Here is a 20,297-nt window from a genome sequence, read left to right on the forward strand (position 1 = left end):
TTTATCTAACCTACTCTTAAATATCTCCAGAGATGGAGATTCTACAACGTCCCTGGGCAATTTATTCCAGTGTTTGACTACCCTGACAGGAACTTTTTCCTAATGTCCAACTTAAACCTCCCTTGCTGCTTCTTGTTCTATCCTCAGAGGCCAAGATGAACAAGTTTCCTCCCTCCTCCTCATGATACCCGTTTAGATACCTGACATTGTCTCACTAGGATATCAAGTCGGGATCATAATGGCAATTAAAGGGTCAACAGCTCTTTCAGCGCTGATAAGTTGAGCAGAAATATCTAGAGAATGTTCCTGTTCCACAACCACAAACTAACTTCCATGCCTTCTGTGACAGCGCATCGGGGACACCCAACCCTACACTCACATCCACAGCAAGATGTGACTCCACCATCCGGTAGAATAGAGAGAGTTTATTGCTTCTCAGAGATACAGCACAGCCCAGGTTCGATGAGGACATAGGAGTCAGGGGCAGGCAGCCTTAGACCCCTTGGGACAGGGGTACACAGGCCCCTGAACCCACAGTACTTGACTTAATCTGTTCTCTTCATGTTTGCTCAGCCAAGACTGCCCCCTCTCTCAGCCACAGGTCACTCACTCCCCCCAGGTAGCCACACCCCTTCCTTTGTTTAAACTCCTTCCCCTGGCCAGGTGAGAAGTTGCTAGCCATGGCCTATGTGCCTGACTTCAGGGACCACCCGCCGCTGGGCAGTGCTCACCGACACCAGCCAGTAGGGGTCACCCATAGCACAACACAGCAACCAGTGAATGCCCAACCACAGTGGACCCAGGGTCACAAGAGTGCACAGCTCCCCCCCCCCACTATGTCACACCTCTTCAATGTGAAAACCAGAGCATCAAAACATCCAGCTTCCCGCAGTGTGCTGCCTTATCAATGCACAGCTGTGCATGCAGCACAATGAAGACCCACTGTAAAATTCATGCTTAAATTCGACACTTTACACCTGAGTCTGAATAAAGAATCTAATTATCTTATCCATTACAAAGATAGCTTCCCCAATTATCACCTCTAATATCATTAGCTCACAGACATTTACCTTCCCCCCTACCCATCCCCCTTCTGTTCTGAAATTTGATTTGTCCTTTTCATATGTGTTCACTTTTTTTTAATTGTATCCTTTGGTATATATGGTTGTGACAATTTTCTTCCACTATTTGATCTGAGGAAGTGGATCTGGCCCACGAAAGCTCATCACCTAATAAACCATCTTGTTAGTCTTTAAAGTGCTACATAGTCCTGTATTTTGTTTCACTGTAAAATAAAGTGTAATATCAATATGAATACAACCAGTGCAACAACATCTTCATGTTCATAGCTCATTGGCACATAAAAGCTGCAATACTGGATCAGACCAGTGATCCATCAAATGTTGTATCCTGTCTTTAACTGAGATAATGAATACTCTAGAAACAGATGCAAGGATCCCTTGAAGGCAGCAATTATGCAAATCTTGCTCGCAATAGAATAAGATGTAATTCCTGGAAAATCGCTCTAAAAAGAAAACAGAGCTGCCACTGAATTTCCAGTCTGTTGAAGTAGCATGTCACAGAATCTAGAGACTTGGCCGTGGACTAGACATAAGGTCTGTGTCTAAGAACTAGAAGCTTTGACTATAAATGACAAAGAACAAGAATCATCACACTTGCTATTCAACTGTAAAAAAATCTCACACCACGACTTTTTTTTCCTCTAAAAGCACTCTTTATTGTGCTGATCAACAATTCTCTGTTTGTTTTGAGGTCAGAAAGCTGGTATTGGAAGAAGTAATTTCTTCCAAGTGAATATTATTGACTAATGTCACAAATGCACCAAGTATTATTCCAAAACAACTAGGAACCCTTGATGTTTATTTAACAGTATAAAAAGCGATAGAAAATAGAAAAGGTTACATATACTTTTTAAAGGCCATATTTTAATAATTACATTTAATTTCTGAGATAGAAAAACCATCAAATGATGGTTTAATGCTTTAAAAATTATAGTCTGTACAGAACACAACCATTATTTTAAAAAGTAACATTTATGGAGTTCTTTTGTTGTTATAAAACTCTAATTTTTCTTTTCTTTTTTTTAAGTCTTTCTGGTGATTCAACTGTTTCTTTTGTGGGTGTGCAGGCTAGTTTGCTGGTGACAGAAAGATGTTGAAAAATACAGCAAACACTACACAGACTAAATAAGCAACAATGGCGATCCAGAATCTTGGATCTTTTATTAAATTTTGATCAAAACAACTGAAAACGACATAACCTATTGACATCCCAGCTAGGCCACCAGCAATGTGAGCCACAAAGGATACCTTAAGAGAGAAAAAAGTAAACTGTTAAGTTACATTTCAAGACAGGAACAGCAGCACTTCTATAACATTATTAATCCAAAGATTTGAAAGCACTTCTCAATATACCTTTAGCTTTAATACATGCCTATGAGAGAGGTAAAGGATGGGTAGAGATTCTGAGTTTTTAAATGTAGCTAGGCTGGTGGAAGGCAGTAGCTGTTAAATGGTGTACAGCTACATATAATTAAACCTGCTGGCATGAATCTAGGGAGGTAGAATTAAATTAAATTAACTGGGAATTTGGCTAGAATATGGGCACACTTTTAGGAGGAGAGTTGTGACATCTTCTATCACAGCTTTATGCCTCATCCAAAATATGGCTTGTCCCTAAAGTCATGCTGGGACATTCCAAGGGAACATGGTTTCCTACTGATTCGCCAAAAGTCAGTGTGCACAGTACAATCCCTTGGAGGTTTCAAATTTAGAGTGTGACCAAGTCCAACCCTGCTTAACTTCAGGTATGAAAAGTCCATGGCTGCAGGTGGTACACAAAAATATTCAAGATGAGCAGGAAAGTTATAGATGTAAAGCATTCGGTTACAACAGTGATGAGTGAAGTATTAAAACCTGGACAGAGAAGAGAAGAAAATTAGATATATTAGATAGAACTAAGATAAGAATGTACCATGAAGTGTACACACACACACACACACACACACACACACACACACACACACTCTCTCTCTCTCTCTCTCTCTCTCTCTCATATATATATCATCTGGATGGCCACAAATGATTTGCCATCCCTGCTCCTTGTTTTCAGAGTAAAGAGAGGTCCAGGAATAGTGTGTTAATTTGTGCTCCCTCTGCTGTTTGTGTGGGCAAGTACTGGGTCACAGCAGAAAAAGACTGATTACTTCTCAGAAAAAGAGGAGATTTTGAATATTAGAATAGATTTCCCACCAGATCATTTTAAGGTGCCATGGTACAAAACACAGATTTAGTTTGACCATATTCCTGTAGTACTGACCAATCTCTGCAAATGGAGTTCTAAAGTTTGTAGCTAAATCTAATACTTAAGGAAATAAGGGTATGTCTACACTACAGCGTTATTTCAAAATACCTGCTAAATATCTTATTTCGAAATAACGTGTCTACATACAAAATGCATTTCGAAATAGCTTTTTCCTATTTCAAAAAAGCGTGTCCACACTGATTGGACGCTGAATCGCATTTAAGGCCAGCCAGAACTGGTTCCGGCCGGGCATTAGATTGGAAGTTACCTTGTGGCCAGGGCAGCCAGCGGGGCGCCCTGGGAAGGGCTGGAGGCCCCCTATTTTGAAATAAGCATCTACACAGTGCTTATTTCGAAATACCAATTTCAAAATTGGTGCTATTCCTCGTGGAATGAGGTTTACCAATTTTGAAATAAGCCCTCCGAATTAATTTCAAAATAGCAGTTGGCTTGTGTAGACACTAGGAAAGTTATTTCGAAATAACGGCTGTTATTTTGAAATAACTTTGCTGTGTAGACATACCCTAAGGGATTAACAAAGCTGGGAAGAGAGGCATCAAAGCAAAGAGATGTCATGCCAACTTCAAGTATGCGTGGAATATACGTATATTGTCACTCCATGTTGCTGCCAAGAAGCCTGCTCTCCAGTCCCAGGTGTCTAGCGGAGTTTGCTCGTCACAAATCGTGAATGTAAATGATATTGTCCTATAACTGGAGTGCAGCTGTTGGAGTCAGAAATAACTAATCCGTTTCATAGTGAATTTTTGGTGACTTCATGTGTAGCACTGTCAGTTAATAGTTTAAATTGAGCTACATATTAGGAGCAAATATAAAGTGTCCATGCCCCGTATAATTTAAGAACAAATATCTTGTGGCTATCTGGATTTCAGTGTAAGTCTGTCGGGATGAAAGAACATTGTCCATTCTGTCCTGACGAAGTCCTTGAACAATAAGAAGTCTGCGTCTGAACATTCTGGAGTCACTGAAAGAAGCCGTGTCAATCCACCTCACATATCCCTACTTATTTTTATAGAAAAATATGAAATGAAATATTTCTCAAAAGGTGTTTTGAGTTAGAATGGATGAATGAGATCATCCAGGTCCTACAATTCCTACCCAGGCTTCTGTAACTCTGCTTTTCCTACCACCAATTACTCCTTCAGGTCTCTGCAAGGCCTGGTCTAAAGGGGAAAGTTGACTTAAGATATGCAACTCCACTTACGTTAATTACGTAGCTGGAGTCGAAGTATCTTAAATCACATTTTGGCACCGTCCATGCAGCAGGAGGTCCCGTCAAATTCCCTTAATTCTTGTGAGGAGCAGAACTATTGGCGCCAACAGGGATGCCTCTCAGTTTGAATTAGTGGGTCTTTACTAGACCCACTAATTCAAATCCTGGAAGATTGACAGTGACAGCATTGATCTCCGTAGTGTAGATGAGCCCCAAGACACCAGCAAGAGAGAAGGAGCTGCATCCCGGGATGGGAAAGAGCCAGCAGCACCTTGGACAGAGCAGAGCCGGGAAGGCTCAGGGGAGCAGTAGCAGGAGAACGCCAGCCTGACCCCTACCAGACTGTATCTCCTGATGAAAGTGACAAGGAGTCCTGTAGCACCTTATAGACTAACAGGTGTATTGGAGCATAAGCTTTCATGGGCAAAGACTCACTTTGTCAGATGCATGTAGTGGAAATTTACAGAGGCAGATATAAATAGGCAGGCAAGAATCAGGCTAGAGATAAATTCAGTAAGGGAGCTGTTCACACCTCCAGAGCAGCTGCTAGAAGTGGGCCTCATCCTCCCTGATTGAATTTACCTCATTATATCTCTACACATCCATAATCCATAATCACTTTGGGTATGTCTACACTACCCCACTAGTTCGAACTAGCGGGGGTAATGTAGTCATCTGCAGTTGCAAATGAAGCCCAGGATTTGAATTTCCCGGGCTTCATTTGCCTGAAGCCGGCCGGCGCCATTTTTAAATGCCGGCTAGTTCGAACCCCGTGCCGCGCGGCTACACGCGGCACAGAGTAGCTAGTTCAGATTAGGCTTCCTAATCCGAACTAGCTGTACACCTCGTTCCATGAGGAGTACAGCTAGTTCGGATTAGAAGCCTAATAGTGGCTAATACAGCTAGTTCGGATTAGAAGCCATAATATATAGTGGCATTATGATTTTGTGTCCTATCCATCCTTTTCCTAATGGTTCCTAACATTCTGTTTGCTTTTTTTGACTGCCATTGCATATGGAGCAGATGTTCACAGAGAACTATCCATGGTCACTCCAAGATCTCTTTCCTAATTGAGACCCCCCCCCCTCATTTTGTATGTATCATTGGGATTATGTGCCATTTTGTTTCTTGGAACAACAGGAATCATCACAATCTTTCAATACTTAATGCTATTCTACTAAATTTCAATACTTAATACAAGATGTAGTAGAACACGGGTTATATTATACAAGCTTTTTCAGTGAAGAATGCACTTACTTGAGGTCCATTCATAGGTGCTATAAATCTTCTGTACAGAGCAAATCCCATATCTGTTCCAACTAAAAATAAACCCACACAGTTCTTATCATAGGATTGTTCATTCAAATTTTAACAATTTATTACATTTCAAAAATAAATCAAAGTAATGGGTGTAAATAACAACTTGGTATGTCTTTGAGTGGCATCAACAAAGCTAACTACAAAGATCACCTCACCCACAACTGAAGCAATTGCTTTGGGAGTGAAATGCAGTAGCCAGGAAAATAAGATTCTGGCTAAATTCTACTCTCAGTCACAGGTTTCTCACTCCAATTAACTTCACTATTACCCTCCTCTTAACAGAACAAAATTTAACTAGAGTTTTATCAAGCACCACACACAGCTTTGGCATTACACAGTAATAAGTAGTATTTAAAAGTTCAAAGATCTGTTTACATTATAATTTAACCTAATCCCTATTTACCTTTTCTTTGTGGTTCTAGCAAACTGAATAATGTGCAACTGATATCTCCCTGGGTATTAGTATTTTGGACTCCAAGTGGGCATTCATTTCTGTATAATTAAATATTGTGTGTCTTGTACAGTTTTATCCTCATATGTATATTAGGTAAGATCAAAATTACCTATGGTCACGATGATGAGCAATCTGAAGATTCCAAACAAAGGAATCATTTCTTTGAAGTTCTAGGAGAGAGTAAAAGAAACAATGGAGCTATATAATTATATACATGGACCTATATATGCATGTAAGAGTACACAAAAACAGTCTAGTTAGGTACATCAGTATACACTAAGGGCACGTCTAGACTACAGAGTTTTGTCGACAGAAGTTTTGTCGACAGATACTGTCGACAAAGCTTTTGTCGACAAAGAGCGTCTACACTACATTCAGTTCTGTCGACAAAGCAAGCTGCTTTGTCGACATGGCAGTGTAGACGCAAGGAGAGTTTACATGCAATAACACCTTCTGTCGACAGAACTCTGTCGACAGAAGGCGTTATGCCTCGTAAAATGAGGTTTACCAGCGTTGACAAAACTGCTGAGTTCTGTCGACGTTATGTTGACAGAACTCAGCGGTAGTATAGATGCAGGTATAGTTTTGTCGACAAAAGTCCACTTTTGTCGACAAAACTCTGTAGTCTAGACACACCCTTAGTAACACCCTACATTTCTCAGAACACCTTTCAAACAATCACAAGTCATTTTACAAAGAAGTCAGTATCATTCTACCCATTTTACAGAGGAGAAAACTGAGGCACAGAAAGGAAATGTGGCATGCCCAAACTCCAAAAACAAAGAGCTTAATTCACTATGCCACTGCTATCATCACATTTTTCACATTCTTCCTTATTTTATAATCCAAATATAGGTCCTTTCAAAGCAATGTTTTTGCTTTACACAAAGGATACCAATTATCTTTAGAGCATTTTTTAAAAGCCACCCAATATACAATCAGCCTCTGACACTAGAGATCATGGAAGCCAAGACCTTAATTAGCAAACAAAAATATGTTGAGTGACAGAGACAGAGAAAGAAAGAAATTATGTCAACTGCTAAATTCACTTTTTCCTCCATTAATAGTACAAAAAGCATCTATGAAGTTTTGATTCTGAAGGGCAGTTTGTTCAGCAAAGACATATATGAGGGATACATTTTCCTTAATCATTCCACTTTCCTGAAAAATATAAACATCTTATTTACACGAATAAAACTGATCCCAAAAAGTGAACAAAGATCCACAAAGAAGTTGTTTTTTCTGAGCATTTCCAATTGTTTCCTTACCAGTAAAACATTCATGAAGTATCCTCCAATGAGAGCATAGACTCCTCCTGAAGCCCCTACGAGAGCATGGCGGGGATCAAAGATTGAGCTAGCCAAGGAACCTGAAAAGACAGAAATGTCCTTAAGACATGAGTCCTCGTGGGAACTTTAAGATGACACAACTGAAATTAGATGAACAGATATATTAGAAACTGGAGAAAGAAATAAAAAAGGCCAACTAAAGCTTTACCTACACCAGTGTGATACGGCCGTGAAAAAGGCTAATGCAGTCCTGGGATACACCAGGTGAGGTATTTCCCACAGACACAGGGAAGTGTTAGTATCATTATACTGATGAGACCTTATTTGGAATGTTGTGTGCAATTCTCATCTCTCATCTTTTTTTAAAGATGAATTCCAAGTGGAACAGGGGCAGAGAAGGGCTAGTAGGTAGGGTTGCCAGGTGTCTGGTTTTGAATAGGACAGTCCAATATTTGAGCTTTCTGTTCGGGAAACAAATTGAGAAAAGATAAATGAGAAAATAGAAATGTCCGGTATTTTCTTAGTAAGATGTACCGTATATTCCGACGAACAAGACGACCTCTGATGTTAAAAAACATCCCCCAAAAATCGGGGGTCGTCTTGTACGCCGGGTATACATCCCAGGCGCGCCTGGGATGCCCCGCCGCCGGAGCCCCTCCACGGCTTTGAAAGCCTCGGGGGAAGCCGGCGGCGGGGCATCCCAGGCGCGCCTGGGCTGCCCCCCCACCGGAGTCCCTCCGCGGCTTTGAAAGCCTCGGGGGAAGCCAGCGGCGGGGCATCCCAGGCGCGCCTGGGCTGCCCCCCCGCCGGCTTCCCCCGAGGCTTTCCAAGCTGCTGCGGCTTTGCTCCCGGTGCCTCTGGTCTGCTGGGGACCATCTCCAGCAGACCAGGGACACCGGGAGCAAAGGAGGCAGAGGGGCGCTGGGGTATAAGATGAAACCCTATCTTTTAATTAAAAAGATAGGGGGTCGTCTTATACACCCAGTCGCCCTATACGCCGGAAAATACGGTAATGTAGATTGTGATGTAATGTCAAGTGTGTCCGGTATTTTGTTGAAACCATCTGGCAACCCTACTAATAGGATGGTCCGAGGAATGCAAAACCCACCTTATGAGAGAAGGCACAAAAGAGCTTGGCTTGTTTAGCCTAATCACATGAAGGCAGGGGGGAAATGTGGCAGCTCTCTATAAACACATCAGAGGGATAAATACTAAGGAGGGAGAGGACATATTTAAGTTAAGCACCAGGGTGGACACAAGAACAAAAGGATATAAACTGGCCATCAACATGCTTAGGCCTGAAATTAGATGAAGGTTTCTAACCATCAGAGGAGCGACATTCTGGAACAGCCTCCAAAGGGAACAGTGGGGGGAAGGGGAATTAATTGGTGTCAAGACTGAGCCTGACAAGTTTCTGGAGGGGATAGTATGAAGAGACTGCCCAGAATGGCATATGGCAAATCTCCAACTAGTAGCAGCAAATATCTCCAATAGTTGCTGATGGGAAGACCTCTGAGCTACTATACAGAATTCTTTCCCTGCTGTCTGGCTGGTGGGTCTTGCCCACTTGCCCAGGGTCTAACTGATCACTGTATCTTGGGTCAGGAAGGAATTTTGCCCTAGGTCAGACTGGTAGAGACTCTGGCATTTTTCACCTTCTCTCCAGCATGGGACACAGGTCACCTGGAGGTTTAAACTGGTGTAAATGGGGGATTCTCTGTAACTTGAAGTCTTTAAATCATGACACGAGGACACCAGTAACTCAGCCAGAAGTTCGGGGTCTATTACAGGATTGAGTGGGCAAGATTTTGTAACCTGAAGGGTGCACTTGGTCAGACTAGATGATCATGATGGTCCCTTCTGGCCTCCAACTCATTTATTTCAATGCAGGATTTGAACTCTGCTTATAATTAAAATGAAGTTTCAGAAGTTCCTGCCTCAGTCTCTTCAGACCTATGAATGGCTTCTGAATGGACACTGCAGTTACATGGTGATCTCCCAGCTGAAGCTATGCTTTGAAGGTACTATAAGACTCAAAATGCAGTTGCATCTCAATGCATGAGAATACAGAGGCTTGAGAATTTCTGCAGCCATCAGATAGTCAACCCTCATAGTCAACATTTTATAATTCCTCCAAGAAAGGAACTGTTCTACTTTTCATCAATAGAAACATGCCCATAAAACACTGCATTTCTAAATCATAGTGGTTTCTTCATAGGTATGTCTTATTTTCAATAGGTTAAATCCTTGATAAGTAAAAATTAGATTTGCTTGAAAGGCTAGAAGGGCCTAATTTATAGCTAAAAGTGCAAATTTGCTGCTTGTGTACATATATACAATTCCATTAAAGCCATTAGAGATCCACCTGTTTGCATGATCAATGACTTTGGCTTCAAATCAAGTTTAACATTTTAATACCATGTGGTACTCAATTATAATTGAGTCACATTGTGTAATTGCTTACATATTTATATAATTAAAATGTGCCTTTGTAGGAAGATTTATTTGTTACCCTCTCATTTTTCTTGATACTGTTGGATAGCAGATATCACCTTCTATCCCTTATATTATAATAAAAATTAAAACATGAGAAGTTCTACAGTAGGGTCGTATTAAAACAAGTACCAGAAGTGGTTACCAAACATTATACTTAGAATTAGAAACAGTCAGGAGACAAGTCTTGTTTTCTTGGTGATGGAGTAAGGTACGGCAGGTTACAGAGGAACAATGTTGCTGCTTCTTTGATTTTATTTAGAAGTAACAGAGCTTCTGTCAGGAAACCCACTGAAGTCAGTGACAGTAACCAACTTCCAGATTTGCTTTTCCAGGAACATTATCTGTCCTTATTTTTCTAGTCCCTAGTAGACTGGAGAATACAGAAGAGTACAAGCAATTTACTCTTCCCATTGAGAATTAATTCAATGTACTCGTCCATTAGAAATATGAGAATTGTAAAATGATGCTGACTAACACTTTCTGTATGAATGAATTGGAATGTGGAAAAAATTGGAAGGGGGAATGGCCATAAAGTTGAAACTAGCACTTGAGTGGAGAATAGTGCTGTTTTGTAGTATGGTAAAAAGCTGGAACCGAGGCATTCTCTGCACTAAGGGTGTGTCTAGACTACATGGCTCCGTTGACGGAGCCATGCAGATGAGCTTTCTAGACATAGCAAAATGAAGCGGCGATTTAAATAATCGCTGCTTCATTTACATCAAAATGGCCGCCACGCTGTGGCGATGATCAGCTGATCCAGCACAGCGGGGCAGTCTAGACACGCCACGGTCGACAAGGGAAGCCTTTGTCGACTGCTCCAGTAAACCTCGTTTCACGAGGCATAAGGCTTCCCTTGTCGACCGCAGCGTGTCCAGACTGCCCCACTGTGCCGCCAAACAGCTGATCGCACAGCACAGTGGCCATTTTGATGTAAATGAAGCGGCAATTATTTAAATTGCCGCTTCATTTTGCTATGTCTAGAAAGCTCATCTACATGGCTCCGTCGACAGAGCCATGTAGTCTAGACACACCCTAAGAGAACTGGTTATGTTACGCAGAGCAGTATACCAACAACTTTTGAATGTCTTGATCAGGAAAGGGGATGTGGCGATAATATACATTCATTTTCTGCTATAGACAGCTCTTTATTTAAGCTTACCCATTTCCCATTACGCACTGACCTCCAATCACTCCTGCGAGATACACCAGACCGACCCGATGCCCTTTATGAACCATTTCTAAGGGAATCCCCAAAAAAAGCTGCAGAAAGAGATTTCCTAAAATGTGTTGAATGCTGCAAGGAAAAAATATGCTGTTATTTAAATATCAAAATTTTAATGAACATATAAAGTTTTGTAAAACTATTGCTAATATACAATAAAATGGCATGATTTATTTCTACAGATGAAATAACTTTTTAAAAATAAAGAAAAGAAAATGAAATTATTAATTATATGCTAAAATAACTCAAAATAAGTAAGCCTTACTTTGTAGAGAGTGGGGTCTGGGCTATACATTTGGATCTGGAAGACCAGAGTCTGCATTTAAGTCAGAGTAAGCCACTCTGGTGGAAAGGCAGAATTGGACCACACGAGTTATGAAGAACAGGTCTCAGGCTGCGTCTAGACTACGTAGAATTTTCGAAACATATGCAAATCTTTTGAAAGTGAAAGTAGTCTGGATGCAGTTTTTTCAGGGAAAAAACCTTTTTTCCAAAAAACTGTTCTTCCTTTAAAAAGGACGTTTTACCCAGTTTTTTCGAAAAAGGGTTTTTTCCCCCGAAAGATCCCCTTTCAAAAGTGAGATCCAAAGAAGATATGTAAATTCCCATTGAATTTGCATATCCTCTTTCAAAAAAAAGCTCCCGTAATTTAGACATGCCCTCAAAGGAAAACAAAAGGCAAAACATGTCCATTCTGGTCATGTCCATTCTGGGCGAGACCCATGGTCCATCTAGCCCAGTATCCTGTCTTATGATAGGCCAGTGCCTGATTCATCAGAGGGAATGAACTGAACAGTGCAATTATTGGATGATCCATCCCCTGTAGTCCAGTCCCAGCTTCTGGCAGTCAGAGATCTAGGGATACCCAAAGACCGGAGCTGCATCCCTGACTCTTTTTTGGACCCTAGCGATGAGTTCCACAGATTAATTGCACATTGTATGAAGAAATACTTTCTTAGGATCGTTTTAGAGCTGCTGCCTATTAATGTCATGTGGTGCTCTCTACTTCTTCTGTTTTCTGAAGGGGTAAACAACACTTTCACTTTTTCCACACTTTCATTTTTTTTTAGACCTCTATCTTATCTCCCCTTAGTCATCTCATACCTGAACAGTCCCAGTCTGTTTAATCCCTCCTCACATGGAAGATGTTCCTGGCCTTTAATCATTTTTGTTGCCCTTCTCTGTATCTTTCCAGATGGGATTAAAGCTACTTTACTGCCATGCTATCTACGCCACCTTGTACAGCTCTCACAAACAAAACTAATGGGGTAGGTCAGATTTTGGTCCTGCTCACTACTACAGGAAGCGGCGCTAGTGGTTCGTTGCCTGGCTCTCTCGTCATCACTGACCCTGTTGTGGGGCTCTGCCCATGAGCACACACACCCCTTTGTGGCCCTGTGGGTGCACTGCCTGCAGCACCAACTCTGCTTCCTTCAATTAATTACCTAGACTGGGTGATTTCAAACCCTCTACAGGTGACTCCCACACTTACGACCTAATTGGTTCCTGGAGAACCATTGTAAGTCGGGCCATTGTAAGTCGAACCCTTATTGCCCATAGGGGCAATGTTATGGATGGGGGTTCCGTTCTGGCCCACTTTGCCTCCTGGGAGTTTTAGTCTCCTGGAGCCAGCAGCACAAACAGCGCCCAGAGACGACCTGGGGCTGTGCCGGGAGGTAGGCAGCCCCATGGCTCCCGGAGCAGAGCGGCCGTAGGTCAGGCGGTTGTAAATTGGGGGTTGCCTGTATTGCCCCTGTGGGAGCCTGATGTATTAACTTTTCTACAGCACGTAACTCACTTCCAAGTTGACATTCATGCCCATCGTGGGACCATGTAATAGTCCCAATAGGATTTTTGCTCCTGGTCAGGTGGTCCCAGAGCTTGGTCACCTTTCCAAGTTTCCCTCCTTAACACAGCAGCCTTCCGTTCGCCTCCTTGGAGCTGGATTACAATGTAGGACAGCTGTAGGGCCCTATCAATTTTAACCTGGCCCCTTACGCATGGGCGAAAGCAAGTAAAAAATCTTGCCAGTACGGGGGCCGACTCTGGGCCCTAGAAGAGGTGGGGCCTTGGCAAAGGGGGCGCGGATGAGGGCCCGGGGCCAGCCTCCCCCAGCAAGCCTCAGCCCTGCATTAAGGGCCTGGGGCTCCAGCCTCTGCTACAGTAGCAGTGGCAGGGAGTGGTGGGGTCTAGGGCAGCTGCTCCTCCTCCTCCATTCCCATCGGCAGCCCTGCCATGACACTGCTTGAACATGGCTGCCCCTTCTGTCCCCCTGTCGGCGCCCAGGAGGAGCCAAAAGGGGCAGTGACGTTAAAGCGCTGTGCTGCCAGACCTTATAGGCAGGGCTGCTGAGGGAGGGTGCAAAAGAAGCAGAGACATTAAAACGGGTCTGTCAGCACAGCTGTGGCAGCGTTTCAGGGTGGGCTGTGTATGGGCTAGTACCAGCAGCCACTTCTTACCAGTACTCAGTACTGGCCCACTTTCTCCTCTGTCCTTCCCGCAATTAGTCCTCAGGCTGAGAGTAGGGTTGCCAGGTGTCCGGTTTTGAACCAGACAATCCAGTATTTGAGCTTTCTGTTTGGGAAACAAATTGAGAAAATATAAATGAGAAAATAGAAATGTCCGGTATTTTCTAAATAAGATGTAATGTAGATTGTGATGTAATGTCCAGTGTGTCCGGTATTTTTGTTGAAACCATCTGGCAGCCCTAGCTGAGAGGGTTCTGCAGGCAGGACTCTCCTCGGAGGGTATGTCTGTGGCCAGAGGGATGTAAATTAGACATACCGACATTGCAAATGAAGTGGGGATTTAAATCTCACGCGCTTCATTTGAATAAAAATGGCCACCACATTTTGCCGAGTCAGCAGTTTGTCAGCAAAAAGCAGCTGTCAAGACGAGGATCGGGCGACAAAGAAAGCCTTTGTCGGCCGATCCCTTATGCTTCGTAATACAAAATCGGGCGACAAAGACTTTCTTTGTCGCCCGATCCCCATCTTGACAGCTGCTTTTTCCAACAAACTGCTGACTCGGCAAAACGTGGCGGCCATTTTTATTCAAATTTAAATTCCCACTTCATTTGCAATGTCGGTACGTCTAATTTACATACCCAGATTGTCTGCCCTGTCACCGAGGAGGAGGCAGTTAGGAAAAAATTCCTAACTGTCAGGGTGGTCAAATATTGGAATAAATTGCCAAGGGAGGTGGTGGAATCTCCCTCTCTGGAGATATTTAAGAACAGGTTAGATAGACATCTGTCAGGGATGGTGTAGATGGAGCTTGGTCCTGCTTTGAGGGCGGGGGGCTGGACTCGATGACCTCTCGAGGTCCCTTCCAGTCCTATTATTCTATGATTCTATGATTCTATTCTTTCTTCCACTCATCCCCAGTTGGCCGGGTGAGAGGGGAGCCTTGCCCCGCCCACTCTGTCAGTCTCCTGAACCAAGGCCCATAAAGAAACAGTAACAAACTTTCTCCCAATTATTATTTATTGCTGCAAGTTCTTTCTCTCCACTAATTCCTCTTATTTCTTAGGTCTTAGACTACATCAAAACCTCCCAAAACAGCACAAGAGCCATGCCATGTGACTGAGGTGGACTCACAACTAGGCACCTCATAAGAACATAATATAAGAACGGCCGTACTGGGTCAGACCAAAGGTCCATCTAGCTCAGTAGCCTGTCTGCCGACAGTGGCCAGCACCAGGTGCCCCAGAAGGGGTAGACTGAAGACAAGGATCAAGTGATTTGTTTTGTGCCATCCATCTCCAGCCTCTGACAAACAGAGGCCAGGGACACCATTTCTATTCCCTGACTAATAGCCTTTTATGGACCTAACCTCCATGAAATTATCTAGCTTCTCTGTAAACTCTGTTATAGTCCTAGCCTTCACAGCCTCCTCAGGCAAGGAGTTCCACAGGTTGACTATGTGCTGTGTGAAGAAGAACTTTCTTTTATTAGTTTAAAACCTGCTACCCATTAATTTCATTTAGTGTCCTCTAGTTCTTCTATTATGGGAACTAATAAATAACTTTTCTTTATTCACCCTCTCCACACCACTCATGATTTTACAGACCTCTATCATATCCCTCCTCGGTCTCCTCTTTTCTAAACTGAAATGTCCCAGTCACTTTAGCCTCTCCTCATATGGGACCCGTTCCAAACCCCTCAAGTAGGCACCTCTACTCTTAAGGGGACAGCCCACCACGTTGCAGATCCTATTGTCCTAGTACGTGCCTGGAAGCATCATCCTGTGGAGATGTCTTAAGGCTAGAGTCCTGACCACATGATCTTTATCTCTCTATCTATGTATACAAGTTTTTCCTCACGGATGACAGAATGACATCATTACATCATCAGTGTCAACAGGCTCTTGCTGAAGCAAAAGCAGCCAGAGAGGTGGGTAAGCAAGCGTAGCAAGCAGAGGGCGCAGCCCCCTAGTAAATTTTACAAGGTAAAATCTTCCATTTTCCCAAATGAACACAAGAATCCTTGATGCAGAATGAGATTTTCAGAGGAACCTAACGAAGCATCACCTTTTGGCTTTTCTGAAAACCTTGTTTAGAGGAGAAGACAGCATCACACCAAAGGTCCATTTAACCCAGCAGCCTGTCTTCCGACAGAGGCCAATGCCAAGTACTCCAGAGGGAATTAATACAACAGGTAATCACCAACGCTACATCCACACTACAGCTGTTTTTGCGCAAAAACCCGTGGAGGATCCACACTACAAGCATGTTTTTGTGCAAGAAAATGTACAGTACATCGTAAAAAGAGAGGGCTTTTGTGCAAGAGTTATTCCTCTTTCTGCAAGGAATAAGCCTTTTTGCACAAGGGCTCTTGCACAAAAAGGTGTGTGTGGGCGGCAAACTGGGGTTTCTTGAGCAAAAACAGCTAATCAGAAAAAGCACAGGTGCTCTGATGGCCATTCTGTTAAAGGCAATCAGAGCTTTCTTGCACAAGAATGTCCATGCAGTGTGGATGCTCTTTTGCGCAAGAACTTTTTGCGGAAGATCTCTTCCACAAAAAGGTTCTCTTGCAAGTAGCCTGCAGTGCAGATGTAGCCGAAGTGATCCACCCCCAGCTTCTGACAAACAGAGGCGAAGGAAACTGTCTCTGTTAATCCTGGCTAATAAGTTCATGACGGATAGATCCATCAATGGCTAGCTCATTCTTCTTCTTACCCTGTTACAATCTTAACCTTCACAACATCTGGTAGTAAAAAGTTCCACAGGTTGACTGTTTGTAGAATCCATTGTTACATTGCTTACCCTGCATGCACTAGCATATAAGAAATGAATCTCCAAGCTTCTTCCCTCTTGTCAGGCCTGTAAATAAAGGGACTGTCCCAGACACCTGAGTCCAACGTGATCCACTGTTTCTGGGGCTTCCAAACAGCATAATAAATGAATACAGCCAACTAGAAACAAGAAGAGACTTTAACAACTTCCACAACCATTTGGAATTATGAAATATAAACAAGTTTCCTCCAATAATCTGTAACTGTCTCACAGCAGATTCCAAACGTTCTATAGACAGAAATCTCACTAACATACAACTATGTGTGTGTAATCGTCAGAACACACGCTGGAACTACAGAATAGAGCTGTTTAACCAGGCACTGGAATTAGGAAACACCAGATTTAAAGGCAACAAGGAGTCCTGTGGCACTTTACAGACTAACAGGTGTATTGGAGCATAAGCTTTCATGGGCAAAGACTCACTTTGTCAGATGCATTTAGTGGAAATTTCCAGAGGCAGATATAAATATGCAGGCAAGAATCAGGCTAGAGATAACAAGGTAAATTCAGTCAGGGAGGTGTTCACACCTCCAGATCAGCTGCTAGAAGTGGGCCTCATCCTCCCTGATTGAATTTACCTCATTATCTCTAGCCTAATTCTTGCCTGCATATTTATATCTGCCTCTGGAAATTTCCACTACATGCATCTGACAAAGTGGGTCTTTGCCCACGAAAGCTTATGCTCTAATACATCTGTTAGTCTATAAGATGCTACAGGACTCCTTGTAGCTTTTGCAGATCCAGACTAACACGGCTACCCCTCTGATATTTGACAGATTTAAAGGGGTTCTTGCAGCCAGGTATTTTCTTTAATCCCATTGACTTCAATGGATTTTAAAGAGATGTCTGAGCATTCTGCTGAATCAGGAGAGGTGTGACAGAATGGTACTGTAGAACAACGAGCTTGTGATAATGGAACTAGAAACGGAGAACACCAGGCTCAAAGGAGAAGAGTTAAATCTGCACAGGGCAACCTCAGTCCTGACATTCCCTAATGCTGAAATGCCTGATTTTCCAACTCAAACCTTCTTTCCACACAGGAAATTGCACACAAGCACTGGAATTTTTTTTTTAAACATTGAAAAAATAAAAACATTCCATCGTATGATTTCTGGACCACAGAAAAACAGGTCAGGATTCATGGGCAGCTGGTAACAGAGGCAAGGGAAGACATAGCCTGATCAAAACTGCCCAGACACCTGACCACCATGGGCTGGGACCATGATGCAGCAGTCCAGGTCCCCAGCCATCAGGGAGGGGTGAGGCTGCAGCCCAGCTTCCGCAATTGCAGGGAAGCTCTGTGGCTGCAGCACAGTAGCCTTGTTCCCTGGCTGCTGGGAAAGGATGGGGATGGGGTTGGGACCAGTAAGCACAGCAACTCCAGCCCTCCAGGTAGCCAGGAGGGATTGGGCTGGGGGTGGGGCCTGGCTCCAGGGGTGGGACAGAGCTGGTGCTTGCCTTCCCCAGCTGGGCCTTCACCCGCTGCCCATGTCAGGATTCCTGGTTCTTTTCGAGATGCAGGAGAATGGAGGACATCATCAGGGCTGGCCCTACCATGAGGCAAACTGAGGCGGCTGCCTCAGGTGCCAGACTGTGGGGAGGGGCCATTAGGACCCAGAGTGTAGAAAATTGTGTCTGCTGATGGTGCACATGTAGGTAGCAGAGCAGCACCATGAGAGGAGTAGAACGGGAAGAAGGCAGAATTGAGACCTTTCAAAGTTTTGGCCCAAGTGAGAGAGTCTGGGAGCATCATTTGAACTCCCCGCCTCAGGTGCCAAAATGTTGTGGGCCGGCCCTGGACATCATAACCAAAAACCAATGCGGTGTACACTTTCAATGAGACAGTGGGTATGTCACACAGCAAAGTTATTTCGAAATAACTATCCTAGCGTCTACACAGCCATTCTGTTATTTCGAAATTAATTTGAAATAGCGAAGGGCTTATTTCGAAATTGGTAAACCTCATTCCACAAGGAATAGCACCAATTTCGAAATTGCTTTTTCGAAATAAGTGTTGTGTAGATGCTTATTTCAAAATAGGGGGCCTCCAGCCCTTCTCAGGGTGCCCTGCTGGCCACCATGGCCACAAGGTAACATCTGACCTGATGTCCTGCCAGAACTGGTTCCAACCAGCCTTAAATGCGATTCAACGTCCACTCACTGTGGATGCGCTATTTCGAAATAGAAAAAATGCTATTTTGAAATGCATTTTGTGTGTAGACGCGTTATTTCGAAAGAAGCTATTTCGAATTAATTATTTTGAAATTAGATATTTCGAAATAACGCTGCAGGGTAGATATACCCAGTGGGATTCAGTGGCTGCCACGGAGGTTTTGTGTTTCATCAGCATTTCTGCCTGAAGTGGGCTTGTGAAACATCTAAGATCCTTAGTTACTTCACATATAAACTGGGAAAATTATACTTGCTATGGTTAAGAGGTCTTGCTGGATAAAGATTGAGAAACGGACAATTAATGACCAATCAGGGGAAGATGGCAAGATTCCTAGGCTCATATTCCAGCTGCACATGCCCTTGGTCAAAGAATATTTTGACTGGGCAGGACGGCCAGGTCATCAAGATTTGGGAGGACAAGCACTTCAGTTAGGATTTTACGACACTCAGTCAACAAGTGTGGAACAAGTTCTCCTGTGCATGTGCTAGTAGCAATTTTCAGAGGGTCTTAAATTGGCCATAGGAGAGTGGATTTTCATAGGGTTATGACATCTCTGAATTGTCCCCTACCAATTTTCAAGTCAGAAAAACTATTTAGCAAATATTTTTTATTTTCCCACCAAGCTCTTTCTCAGAAAAGGCTGAGGCTGACCCATTTTTTTGTTTAAATATTTGTTTAAAGAAAAATCAACATGAAACAGAAACCAGAGATGGAAGATTTCATCCTGAATTATAAAAATTTGCCAGACTTAAAGGAACTTTAGAGCGGTGCACTATGTACAATATGGGCTACACATGTCCAATAAATCAAAGAGAAACTACAACATGGTAGATAATCATTAATTTAACAATGGTCCAAAATTCAGTATGTTTCACATGGAAAATGCATTGCTGAACAACAAAGCCCAGGAGTGAATCAACTGCGATTTGTATAATCGAAATCTCATCGTTTGACTGTTGTTCCTGTAAATACTCATGTTCAGTGCAAGACAATGTTACCAGCTAAGAACGCTTACCTCCGTTATGCTGATGAAAATGATGAAAAGGGGAGGAGGGATACAGTTTGCTCTTTCCAGATAGGTTCCTCTGGCATTTTCAGGAAGAATCCATTTGGAAATGGATTTATGAAGCTTGTCACAGTTAGTGCAAGCTCGGGACTTTCTTTCATTGTTTTGCTGCTCATCAGATGGATCAGTGTTCATCCTCTCCAACTCAATGTCATTCATTTTGGAAATGGCCAAATACTTAGGAAGTTCCAAACCCTGTTCCATCAAACATAAAGGTTACTATTTTACATACACTAGGCACGACATTCAGATGACTAGTGAATTTTTACAGGGATAATTTCTAGCACGATGACAAATTTACACATCACCTTTCATCCAGAAAGGTTACCCAGAGCACTTCACAAACTTTACCAACCACTCCACCCATTGTCTAAGGGCACAAAGCAACACAACACAACAATTAGGAGAGAACTGAAGAATGTAAGG

General features: G+C 42.9%; 1 protein-coding gene across 1 annotated transcript; it reads right to left on the minus strand.

The window, feature by feature from the left end:
- Positions 1 to 1,849: 1,849 nt before the first annotated feature.
- On the minus strand, positions 1,850 to 20,049 carry RHBDL2 (rhomboid like 2). The gene is made up of 7 exons (XM_075908578.2): positions 19,821 to 20,049; positions 16,603 to 16,751; positions 11,296 to 11,408; positions 7,598 to 7,698; positions 6,439 to 6,499; positions 5,813 to 5,874; positions 1,850 to 2,330 (listed from the first exon to the last, which is right to left on the minus strand). The coding sequence occupies exons 1-7, from the start codon at positions 20,028 to 20,030 to the stop codon at positions 2,151 to 2,153; spliced, it is 876 nt and encodes a 291-aa protein (XP_075764693.2). The 5' UTR covers positions 20,031 to 20,049; the 3' UTR covers positions 1,850 to 2,150.
- Between the last annotated feature and the right edge of the window lie 248 nt (positions 20,050 to 20,297).

This window comes from Pelodiscus sinensis, chromosome 26 (genome assembly GCF_052426305.1).
Source record: "Pelodiscus sinensis isolate ZL-2025 chromosome 26, ASM5242630v1, whole genome shotgun sequence".
NCBI lineage: Eukaryota > Metazoa > Chordata > Testudines > Trionychidae > Pelodiscus > Pelodiscus sinensis.

Coding starts and splice junctions, on each gene's coding strand:
- RHBDL2 (XM_075908578.2), bottom strand. CDS start 20,030: ATGAATGACATTGAGTTGGAGAGGATGAACACTGATCCATCTGATGAG. Junction 6,500..7,597: donor ACTTCATGAATGTTTTACTG/GTAAGGAAACAA, acceptor ACTCTCTCCTAG/AACTTCAAAGAAATGATTCC. Junction 2,331..5,812: donor CACCTATGAATGGACCTCAA/GTAAGTGCATTC, acceptor TTCTCTCTTAAG/GTATCCTTTGTGGCTCACAT.